The sequence below is a fragment of the Leuciscus leuciscus genome, assembly GCF_965113295.1.
Source record: "Leuciscus leuciscus genome assembly, chromosome: 21".
Taxonomy (NCBI): domain Eukaryota; kingdom Metazoa; phylum Chordata; class Actinopteri; order Cypriniformes; family Leuciscidae; genus Leuciscus; species Leuciscus leuciscus.
Window position 1 is genome coordinate 24,015,865 of NC_138745.1, and position 12,549 is coordinate 24,028,413.

Here is a 12,549-nt window from a genome sequence, read left to right on the forward strand (position 1 = left end):
CAAACACAGAAGCGAGGCGGCCAATGAACAACCAGCAGCGGCAGCACTGCTGAGCTTTGGGACAGACACACAGTGTCCCATTAGAGATCATTGTTAGCCTCGGCTCCACAGTCAGTCCTGCCAAATGCTGGGAATCCAGACAAACACATGCTTTCAGGGCCAGACGACTAAGCTTCTAAAGAGCAGTGACGTTACAGACTACCGTGATCTCAGTTCCATTTCAATAAAGTCATTTCAGGGAATCAACAAATGGAAAATCACTGGAAATGAAGGCGTGGATTTCAGCTCAAATTCATTTGGACTCATTTCGTTGATTCGGTATGGTGTAGACTCAGCCGCTGACATGGGTTTCTCCATAAGCATTCTGAATGATGCTGGAGTGTGTTTGGGATGATGAAATCAGCCGCCTCCTGCGGCGGGGTGAGGGTGCACAGTGTGTGGTAAGAGCTGATCAGCAGCTGGTGTGTAATAGGCCAGGACTGTGTGTTTGTGTGTGTGGTTGTGTGTTGGGGGTCTTTCGTCTGTTGAGAACATAGGAGTAGTGAGCAAAAGACCCTCTCGGGGGAAAAACAGATGGCCTGTGCGGTTCCATGTGAACAGCAGAGCATAAATGAGTGTGTCTGGGTGGCTTAAAAAATGATTACACTTTGGGTGAAGATCAAGTTATTAGGCAAAAACTAAATCAAACTAGGCAACATTATTGAAATAAAGTAGGCATGACTTCATTTTATCCAATGGGATTTGATTGAATAGTGAAAATTAGGCTATATTACAAGACAATATTACACACTCTCTGGAATACTTGATTCTGATTGGTCAAGCTAATGTGCTAAACTGTAAATGTTACCATTGCCACAGGTAACCAACTTCCAATATAGCTGTGCTTGTATGGACAATTGGGGTTTTTTTATGGAATATTGCAGTATTTATTATAAATGATTTGTCTGCGACATTTTATTTTTAAAATTCATGTGCCCTCATTATCTTTAATCAAAGTAATGTCCCCTCTCTCCTGCAGCAACATCTCTTCTCTAAGTGTTTACTGGTGGGACATGCTGTCACTCACATGAGATTGCAGCAACCACAACGATCCAATGATCCAATCAATTCCCAGTGGACAAAATCAAGTCCCGCCCCACAGTTTCATTAGGATATAGGAAGAAAAGACTACTGCAACTTCTGTATGCTGTAAATATATTCTGTATTCTTCTTCTTTATGCTGACTTTAAAAAAATAAAATAACGGAATACACTATACATTTTTAAAATTCAAATATACAAAATGGAAATAACTAACTTTTAAAACGGACATTATTGAATTATTGGACATTAAGTCCAATTAAAGATATTTAAGTCATGTTTTCAAATAAAGTAATACATAATTGTAATAATAAATAATTATTTATTAAAAGACATTTAAACCAGTTTATTTAATTAATGTCTTAAAATGTTAAACATTACAACAGTAAATAATTTTTAATGCAAATTTATAATTGCATTTTGAGTGGCATGTGGGTGCAAGGGTGGCTCTTAAAATACATTTTAAAAAAGAGCTAAAAACTGATTAGAGTGAACCATCCAAGAGTCAAATAAATAAAAAAACAAGGGAGAAAAAACAACAACAAAGAAAAGCATTTGGCACATTTTTCCCCCAAATGTGCACCTAAAATTGATTTTATGAATTTCTAATTTCATTTCATTACAATTTTAAATATGAATTAAATAAACAGATAATATTATGCCCATTAATGGTTTATGTAAATTTTTGTTTTAATACATTGATAACTTAAGTGTCACTCCTAGTCAGTTTTGCCAAGTCCGTGGTTTTCCTGCGGAATTAGGCAATTTCTACATGGTTGCCGCAGGTAGTTTTTGTAGTCAGCGGGTTGAAGTTACCCCCCTCTTCGATGCGATTTCTACCTCCTGGAACGAGATGTTTACCGTGGGACCCCTCCCTGGATCGCGATTGGGCTATTTTTGATTAGCAATTGGACGGGTTTTGTTTTGCAGACCTGGCAAACCTGCTCCAAGTCCTCCATATACTAAAGATCCCCACAGTGTCTTTCTTCTCGGATATTAAAACAGCGAGAAGATAATAATTAATAATTAATTTAATGCATTTTCATTTGTTTCTGTCTTGTTTTCTTGTGATGTTGACTTCATCTCCTCTCAAAATTTCTCTGGTCCCAGTTCCTTGAGTTAGCAATTAAACTGACCACATGTTTCTCATGTTTCACTTTCTCAAGTGTTGAACACTGATTTGTAGATGGCCTATCACTGATTAATCAAATTCTTCAAATGGAACATTTGAAACTATTAGAAAAACAAATGGTAAACGCTGAGGTAGACCGTAATTAGTAAGTAGATAGATAGGTGTGTATGCGTGTTCTCACCGGACAGTTTCGCAGGTCGCCCATGGTGCTTGCGTTGCGGAGAAGCTCTCCAAACATGTCAGGTGTGGGCTTCTCCTTGCATTCCAGCATTCGCACAGCTTGGTTACTGCAGCAGAGGGAATAAGAGACAGATGTGTCCTCAAGCACCAATGTTAACACCACTGATGGGAAATGCACACACAATTTTACAAACATTAATGTTGAACTATAACGGAAAGAATAATAATACTAAGTGTTACACCTACGCCATTATTTCAGCCGCTCAAAAACCTTACAAAGTCTACAGTACACAGATGTTATATATCGTCAGTAGATCACTATTCCCTGGAAGACATCAGAAACTAATGTAGCAGCACTCGATCTCTGTTCCATCTCCACATGGTCTCCATCAGGACAAGAGCCGCAGGCCTGCACAGAAATCAGCGTACTTTACTGGCTAATGTTTCCTTAAGCTAAGCGTGATAGCATCCATTTGACATGCAGCATATCTGCACACATTAACCGTCTGTCAGCATGTCCGCATGGAGGAAATGTGCCAAGACAGCCCCTTAAGGGCTAAATACAACCTATACGCAGACACTAATTTAGATCAGACAGACAGATCTACCCTTTCTCTCACTGTCTTACTTTCAGCATTATTCAGTGCTTTACTTGGAAATGACGGTCATACTGAGAATTACATTTAATACATACTTTTTCACAGTAAACGCACTGCAATGAAATTGTTAAGGTTTAAAAATAGCCACTTTGACCTTGAATCGCTCTTCACATTGTTTAGCATGCAGTGTTTATAATCTCAGATTACCGCTCATCATATTCAACACATAAATAATGCTGTTAAGAGGGTGGATGGCTTCATCTTTTTTCTTTTCTCGCATGTTCTCCGCATATTCATCCATCTATATAATACAGGCATAAATCTTAAAAATATTACCATTTGCAGGGAGACTCAGGATGGTAATACAGACGATTTGCACAATTTATGGTGGATTTACAAACTATGTGATGTTTTCCATTGTGTTTCCATTTAGTTATTTATTTATTTATGCTTATTTAAAAAGTATGCCGTGCCAATAACACCAGTACAATTCTATGTAAATGCGACCTGGCTGACAATAAAAACAAACCTTGAATAAAATGATGTACATGATAACAAGTTTAATATGCATTTCATTTGGAAGAAGAAACCCAAATGTGCCGTCCATAGGTAGATGCCTGGTTTATAGTGTAGGAACTGTACATCAGTTCTTTTAGACTGACACATTTGAGCCTCTCAATACAGATAAACCTGTCCAATCTGTTTCAGAAAAGAGCTAAATAAATAAATCCTACGGGTTCCATTGTTTTCCGTTATATGTGCGAGCCTGGTTAAACAGCTTTGTTTCTGGATGAAAAACGCTTGAGTTCGGATTTTGAGCATATTGCGTAGTCTTTGTTTTCTGGTGTGTGTTTGTGTATGCAGGTGGACGTGGCTTCCCACTGAGTGCGTGTGTTCATATTAAAGCCGTTGTGTGAGAATTCAAAGCTGCACAGGGGTGCCTGCATCCAGAAGTGAGGGAACACATTGTACTATAATTTATTGCCGTACGGCCACGTGGCAAAGCACACGATTTACTGTGGAGTAAGAGTGTGTTTGTGCGAACCCAAGAGAGGACAGAGACTGCTTGTTTATGCGTGTGTGCAATGCAAAACCAGCAAACTGTGTGTGAAATGGTAAAGGTTCATGAGTATTTAGCCATTGACTCTGCATGTGCATTCAGACCTGGGGCCGGTTGCACCAGCTGTGTGAAAGTTACAACTTAGCCTAGTTTTGATGTAAAGGGGCACTAAGTTACAACTTACGCAATACTATATATTTTTGCGTTGCACCATTAAACTATTAAATCTACGCATAAACTAAATATTTACGGAAGCCACCGACCAGGAATAACATTAGGAATAAAATAGCAGACTGACTGAATCAATAAGCTGTTGTTTTACCCAAAAGACTTCAATACTTCAGACATAAATGATAATGCTGACATTTACGCTAGCTTACATTTTAAGAGAGAGAACACTATGTGAATTAATTATTTTGTTAGCGGCTTTTCAACACAAGTTGTGAATGTCAAATAAAATCAGTCATAAGTTATTTGCATCAGTATTTATTTATTGACCTTTTTTAATTACAAATACATTTTCTGACTGTTATTTTACACATACGTACCTGCTATGTTATTCATGATTAAGTAGTGTCACATTTTAATGGAAACTTATTTTTCCATTATTTACATGAGGCAAAAGAAGTTAGAATCAAGGATAAACTGAAATTCATATTTGAAGGCTGCTTTTGGACCATTGAGGGTAAACATCATATTATGCGTCTACGCATTACTTTACGGAGAGCTTACGACCTACTAGCTACATTCTGCCTTAAGAACTAATGGTGCACCTGAATAAAGTACAGCGTTACAAACTAGCTAGTAGTTACTAAGCCTCTATTGTGGACTTCTAATTTAAGTAAAAACTTACAAATGGCTGGTGCAACCCTAACCTGGAGAATTGATTCTTTCATATCTGATACAGAAATCATTGAAGCATGTTTAAGATCTGTTTATTTTTCCCCAGCCTGTCACAACCAGGGCATGTGAGCGAAGTGGAGCGGGATGTCCTTTAACAGTATATCACTGCAAAGGTAGGTTTTTCAAACTTCCTTTTAACCCTAAGCAAAGAACGGAAGCAAAGAACGAAAAAAAACTTTGCTGTGAGTGTATCACAAAATGATTTTTTTCTAACTCCACCCTCTCTTTCAATTTCTTCTCCTTCATTCTTAACCTTGATGTGTGCTGTGCATTTATTTATAAGGTTCGCAACTTCATTAAAACTATATAACCTCCATAACCTTAGACCTATTGCTTATTTTTACATATTCTCAAACCAGCATTCCACAAAGGGCATTCTGGGTTGAGTGAACGGCCCTGAGCGGACTAAGCGAGTGGAGCAGAATCTTCAGAAAAGCGATTTCAGCTTCAGACGAAATATTACCGCTCGCACGCTCTGGTCGCAACAGATCCTTGAGTGTCTTTCATGTGATTTTAACATCCAACTTTGCATGATTTATGTTGATAAAAGTGCTTCATGTATCGTTGAAGACCCTGACCTACATGCTCAGTGATATTAGCTGTGTCCCAATTCGAAGGCTCCTTCAAATGCGGCCTCGAAATGCATCCTTCGTTTCCCAGGCAATGAAGGATACAACAGATGGACCTTTCGCGGCCTACCCTACCCCAGAATTCATTGTGCGCCAGTGACAACAGGATTTTCTTGAGAGAAATTGCAGTTTTGTTGCCGAACCATGTTTTGTTTTCAAACAGTTGAATGTAACTTTCAAAAAAGCCAACTACAAACGCTACTGCCGCTCGTCCGTCCCATTTAACAACGCTCGGTTCTACCTTCGAACTTCGCGGCCACGGCTTTGAAAGATGTCTTAATAAATCAGGCTATTCCATCATTTGGCAATGCATATCAAAACAAGAAAGTGAAATTCTGAATTGTGTTGGAAAGCTCAGATGGCGTAATAGTGATTCTTTCTGATGTCCTAGAGAGTGTGCTGGGGACAAGATTCCACCGGAATTGATGGGTAATGTCCTATCTGTGTCCTCAGCGGTCCACTTTCTTATAGGAGAAATGGTCTTATCGAGGTCTAAAAATCAGATGTGTTGTGAAGCTCTCAGAATGAAATACTGTACAGCAGGCAAGAACGTTTCAAGAAGAGTTAAGAGTAGGTGTGTGCACATATATGTGGGTTTTATATGTGGGAATATAAGGGAATGGGGATGGATAGAGAGAGGAAAAGACATAAAACATGACAGATGAAGGTTGCATGTATGTGTAACAATACATACACTAGAGTGGGAGAATAGGTCATGAGGGAGGGGTTTGCGGAGGGCACATTTCCTGTACATAGCTCTAGCAGATGACTCTCATGGGTCTGAAATGTACGATGACAGCTAATAACCTGTGATATAGAGCCTCATTCCAGCCTAGCAGGTCGGCTTTAGCATTCAGCTGGAGCTGGTGGCTCACTTACCCGATAAACACTGTGGAAGGCTCCCTTGCCTTCAGTTTCCAGTCTGATGTGTAAATCGAAACCCTCACTCAACATCAAAGTGACAAAATAGCCACAATTGTCCGTTTCCAGCACTAAACGGCGTATACACACCCCTCTAAGTCTCAATAGATCACCCTCAACCGCAAGAGTATCCATCATTTGTGCAGCACAAGACAAACTGAACCAAAACACAGTAAAGTGCAAGACAGTTGGTGGTAATATGGCCACAGATATTTTTTCAGGTTCAAGATCGGATTGACAGGGGTGCTATTAGCATTGGGATCTTGAGTAAGACGCCACAGGATTGTTTTCGTTTTTTTATGGAATATTGCAGTATTTATTGTAAATTATTTGTATCAGTGCACATCATTATTATTTTTTTATTTATGTGCCCTCATCATTTTTAGTCAAAATAACTTCCCTTGTAACGACATCTCTTCTCTTCTCTGATGACATGTTTGATGGCGTGAGGACGGGACAAGTTCCCACTCACATGAGATCACAGCAATATCACATCACAACAATCCTATGATCCAATCAATTTCCAATGGACAAAATCAAGGCCTGCCCTACATTTTTTGTTCGAAAAGCCGTTTCACTCGGATATACTTCACAATAGAGAAGAAAGGTCTATTGCAACTTCCGTTTCATCTAAACCTCATGTCGCTCCAGTCTGCATGAAATCAACATTGACCCTATTTAGTTTGTTAGAGCACATTAAGTATATAAGTCATGATTAATCTGTGCAAGTTAATCCACAGAAGAAAAAAAAATTCGTTATAATCTTTGGTCAAAATCAGAAAATGTACTTCCTCTCTGAAATGGTGTTTCTCCTCTGTTGACATCAGTTTGACGGCCAAGGTAGAGCATCCTTAACCACTCCCCTCCAAGCATAAGTCTGCTGCGAGCTAGAGATGGTCGCAACTTCCGGTTCTTTAAAGTGTTCAAGTCTAAATGGCTAATCAATGGTTTCGTTTCAAAACATAGTGAGCTGCCTACGTAGACAGCATTTTAAGGAATCATAGCTACGCTTTGAACGCAAACGGTGTGCAATTTGTTTTACTTAATTTAATTTACCCAATTTAAACATCCTTCACAAAGATAACAATCCTAAAATTCATTATGACAAGCTCTTTAAAATTAATACAAGGCTGCATTTATTTGATCACAAGTATAGTAAAACAAGATTGAGAAATATTATTACAATTTAAAATAACCATTTTCTATTTAAAAATGTTAAAATGTAATTCGTTCCCATGATAGCAAAACTGAATTTTCAGCAGTCATTACTCCATGATCCTTCATAAATCATTATAATACGCTGATTTAGAGCCAAAGAAAGATTTCTTATTATAAGCATTTTTGTGCTGCTTAATATTCTTCGGCAAATGGTGATGTATACATATTTTTTTTCAGGATTTTTGATGAATAGAATGTTCAAACGAACAGAAATTTTATAAATATCTTCAGTCACTTTTGATCAATTTAACGCATCTTTGCTGAATTAAACTATTAAACTCGTTAAAAAAATTGTTTTGTATTGTATCATCAGCTTAACAACATGCTAACATTGAAAATGAGTCTCAATTTTAGTGGAGTTGCTGCCTATGTAAAGCATTACAAATCAGTCACCAATAAGGTTTTTAGGATGCTGACTTAGAAAGCAGCTGTCTATGTAGAGAATAGGCAGTGAGACGCCTCACTTTAGGTTTTAGAACAGAGCTAAATACTTTCTAGGAGCAAAAAAACAATGACACCATGGTCTTCCCCTTACCAGAGAGAGGTGGTGGAGATGTAGTGCACCATCTGAATGAAAGGGAGAGGATCCGACGTGGCTCCACAATTATTACAAACACACTGGAAGAGACAAAAACACATACATAGAACAAATGTTAGGAACCACATAAAACGGACAATAAAGAAACACATAATGTCCCTCACCAACCTGTTCGAAAAGTGTCATGGCAAACTTCTGATGTGGGATGCAGTGCTTGGCCGTGCAGATGTCCTCCTTGGTCTCATCCGAGATGTGGAAGTGGATCCGCATCAGGAGATTCTCCTAGAGAAAACAAACACTGATCATTTCTAGTAACTGTGTGTGTGTGTGTGTGTGTGTGTGTGTGTGGCTGTCTCGTTTCTTTGATCCTGCTTTGATAAACAATTCTGGAACAAGATGTTTAGTGCCAGTGCAGTATAATGTCGCCTATTCTTACAGCTTTTAAACAGTGAGGCATCTCTGAACGGGTGTTTGTGTGTGTGTACCAGAGACAGTGAGTTGTGTGGTCCGGCTCTTATATTCATTTTTCTCTGTCAGCACTCACTTCACGTTAATCTGATCAAGTGAGAACAACACATCTATTTTTCATAAGAGTCCTTCTGATTCCCTGGCTGAACAAATTTAAAATCAATCGATCACACTGCAAGTTCCTGACAAAGGACAAAAGAATACAGGGTAAACGAGGGAGTGGGAGAGAAAGTGAGAGAGGTGAATAAGACCATACATCAAATCTCTCGTTCCCTTCCTTTCATCTCACTAACAGCACGGACCACGCCTGCAAGACCCGTATAACCACCAGTGCTGGAGAAGCTACATGCTACTCCATTTTCCTCAAAACACTTCACCTATATTCAAGCTGCTAATCTGAAAAAGTATTTAGTTACAATTAGTTACTAAGGAAAAGAAGATTCATTGAATCTATTTAAGGCAACACTTTGTTTTATACATAACTACAACATACTTTTTTTTTTTTTGCAATCAGATCTAAGAGAAATAAGGTGAAAAAATTAAATGTACAAAAATATGAACACTAAATATAACTAATATGACTTAAAAACTCCCTAGTTTATGTAACTATCAACATAACATTCTAATAGCAGCATTTAACTAAATATTTTGAGTGGTAGCATGTGGTTTTGAGAACTTTACTCTTATATACAATACATATATAAGAATTATACATAATAAAATACACACATATATATATATATATATATATATATATATATATATATGTAATTTTTTATATAACTACTTTAAAACTACTGTGTTATTTGTTTACTATTATATGATTTTTATTAACATTTTGAATTAGCTTTTATTTTATTATTTTCAGTTTTCATTTAAATTTTACGTTTTAGTAATTAATTTTATTGTGTGCTTTTGTTATTTTTTATTCGTTTTTTAAATATTTCTATTTAGCTTTATTTTTTATTTCAGTTAGTTTTAGCCATTTCAGTACTTCAACTTAAAACTTATTTCAGCTAGTAGACAAGGCAACATTTCCAATTAAGATATAAGTGTAATTATTATTTATTTATGCTTTATTTTATTTTATTTATGATTTTTTTTTATATTTCAGTTTTAGATAACAATAACAACACTGCTATTGAATAAAATTGTATTTATTAATCTCACATCGTCATCTTGGATGGAAATTTTGCAATGTATTCTTGTATTTCTCAAAGTATACAGTGGTTCCAAAAGGTTTTCAGACACTGCAGTCACTCTTAAAAATATGAATTTCTTTGCAATTTGCAATACATAGCAAAATATCAAAACCAAGTGAAATTTATTGTGAAAAAAATAAAAAAATAAAGCACAAGCTGGTAAAACATTTAATAAAATAAATGTTTGAAATACACTCACCTAAAGGATTATTAGGAACACCTGTTCAATTTCTCATTAATGCAATTATCTAATCAACCAATCACATGGCAGTTGCTTCAATGCATTTAGGGGTGTGGTCCTGGTCAAGACAATCTCCTGAACTCCAAACTGAATGTCAGAATGGGAAAGAAAGGTGATTTAAGCAATTTTGAGCGTGGCATGGTTGTTGGTGCCAGACGGACCGGTCTGAGTATTTCACAATCTGCTCAGTTACTGGGATTTTCACGCACAACCATTTCTAGGGTTTACAAAGAATGGTGTGAAAAGGGAAAAACATCCAGTATGCGGCAGTCCTGTGGGCGAAAATGCCTTGTTGATGCTAAAGGTCAGAGGAAAATGGGCCGACTGATTCAAGCTGATAGAAGAGCAACTTTGACTGAAATAACCACTCGTTACAACCGAGGTATGCAGCAAAGCATTTGTGAAGCCACAACACGCACAACCTTGAGGCGGATGGGCTACAACAGCAGAAGACCCCACCGGGTACCACTCATCTCCACTACAAATAGGAAAAAGAGGCTACAATTTGCACGGGCTCACCAAAATTGGACAGTTGAAGACTGGAAAAATGTTGCCTGGTCTGATGAGTCTCGATTTCTGTTGAGACATTCAGATAGTAGAGTCAGAATTTGGCGTAAACAGAATGAGAACATGGATCCATCATGCCTTGTTACCACTGTGCAGGCTGATGGTGGTGGTGTAATGGTGTGGGGGATGTTTTCTTGGCACACTTTAGGTCCCTTAGTGCCAACTGGGCATCGTTTAAATGCCACGGCCTACCTGAGCATTGTTTCTGACCATGTCCATCCCTTTATGACCACCATGTACCCATCCTCTGATGGCTACTTCCAGCAGGATAATGCACCATGTCACAAAGCTCGAATCATTTCAAATTGGTTTCTTGAACATGACAATGAGTTCACTGTACTAAAATGGCCCCCAGTCACCAGATCTCAACCCAATAGAGCATCTTTGGGATGTGGTGGAACGGGAGCTTCGTGCCCTGGATGTGCATCCCACAAATCTCCATCAACTGCAAGATGCTATCCTATCAATATGGACCAACATTTCTAAAGAATGCTTTCAGCACCTTGTTGAATCAATGCCACGTAGAATTAAGGCAGTTCTGAAGGTGAAAGGGGGTCAAACACAGTATTAGTATGGTGTTCCTAATAATCCTTTAGGTGAGTGTATATATTGTTCATTAAGACAAGAATAATTGGGACAACTTCTCAATTTCACTCGGCTACAAAGCTTTCTGCACTTTATCATATAAAAATCAGCAAAGTAGCATTATGTCATACTCTTGCAGAAATCTACATGGTTTTGAAACAATCAAGCTACTGTCTCACATTTAAAAAAAATAGTTACAGTAGCTACATCTCAACACTAATAACTCTGAGTTCACCGAGCTCAGAAATAAAGACTCTTCACACATTGCATTCAAACTAATTTTTCACTCTGAAAAATGTCACATCTCATGCCCGCCGCTAGACACTTCTCATTGAGTATCACACAACAAATCATTAGTGTATGGAGCGTTTCATTTCCGGCTCAGATAATAACGCAGCTATTTATGCAGGGGTGCAGATGTGCAGAGGAGCGAGGCAGAAATGAAGAGTTGGCATTTCGCTAATGTACAGCCTGTCGTCTGGTGCACGTGAGGAGAGGGGTTGGCGTCTAAAAGTGGAGACGGATGGCACAACGAGCGCTTTGGCCCCGTGCCTACATCTGCCTCGCAAATGCGCCAGTCAAACAAATGGGAGAAATCATGGCAGTTCCATTCAACAGATCCTCGGCTAAAAATAACGAGCCCGCAACAGAAACAGACCTTTGTTACCGAACTGCAGACGAGGTGCTAATTGAGCTAAATAACACTTTGATGATGCTGTCTTTTGTGACCTTATGAGTAAGCACAGCTGCATTCACATATCTATGGAGAAAAAAAACCTGACATAGACAGTACTGGCTGAATATAAATGGGTATTTAAGATGGAGCCAATCACAGGGCCTCTCGGTGAGCTATCTTGATTGGACAGCTCAGCCACTCGCCCGTGAATGATCGTTCAATTGCTTATTTGCTTAAAAGCAATTATCTGTATTGATGCTCATGCGGTGTGTCCTTTAAGGACATAAATGTAAGATAAACACAATCTATGGTCCTTAATCAGGTGCGGCCAAATAATCAGGTCTGGGGATTAGAGGAGTGGGTTGGGGAGTACAGGAAGACCTTATAGAAAGCTTCCACATCCTTAATGATCCCATCCGAGCTCATCTAAAGCAACAGCAGGGCCCATTCATATGCCTGCCAACTCCTGCTGTCATATGCCTGTAAAGCCCATGACGTTCACAGCCATAAATCTAAATGTCTACTTAAAAAACAGCTCAGTTGCAAAAGTC

The 12,549-nt window shown here is 38.3% G+C and overlaps 1 protein-coding gene and 1 long non-coding RNA gene across 9 annotated transcripts in view; one reads left to right on the top strand and one right to left on the bottom strand.

Annotated features, from left to right (window-relative positions):
• LOC309485128 overlaps nt 1-12,549 on the top strand; it is a 300,702-nt gene that overhangs the window by 213,729 nt on the left and 74,424 nt on the right. The gene's annotated exons all lie outside the window — the stretch shown is intronic.
• usp54b (ubiquitin specific peptidase 54b) overlaps nt 1-12,549 on the bottom strand; it is a 103,841-nt gene that overhangs the window by 21,293 nt on the left and 69,999 nt on the right. For 5 of the 8 annotated variants that reach the window (XM_082151741.1, XM_082151738.1, XM_082151743.1 and 2 more), the window contains 3 exons: nt 8,428-8,541; nt 8,257-8,339; nt 2,393-2,504 (listed from right to left, as the gene is read on the bottom strand). In XM_082151741.1, the coding sequence (XP_082007867.1) occupies nt 2,393-2,504; nt 8,257-8,339; nt 8,428-8,541 (309 nt within the window). The remainder of the gene's footprint in view (nt 1-2,392; nt 2,505-8,256; nt 8,340-8,427; nt 8,542-12,549) is intronic. The other 3 variants (XM_082151740.1, XM_082151745.1, XM_082151739.1) reach the window with 2 other exon arrangements.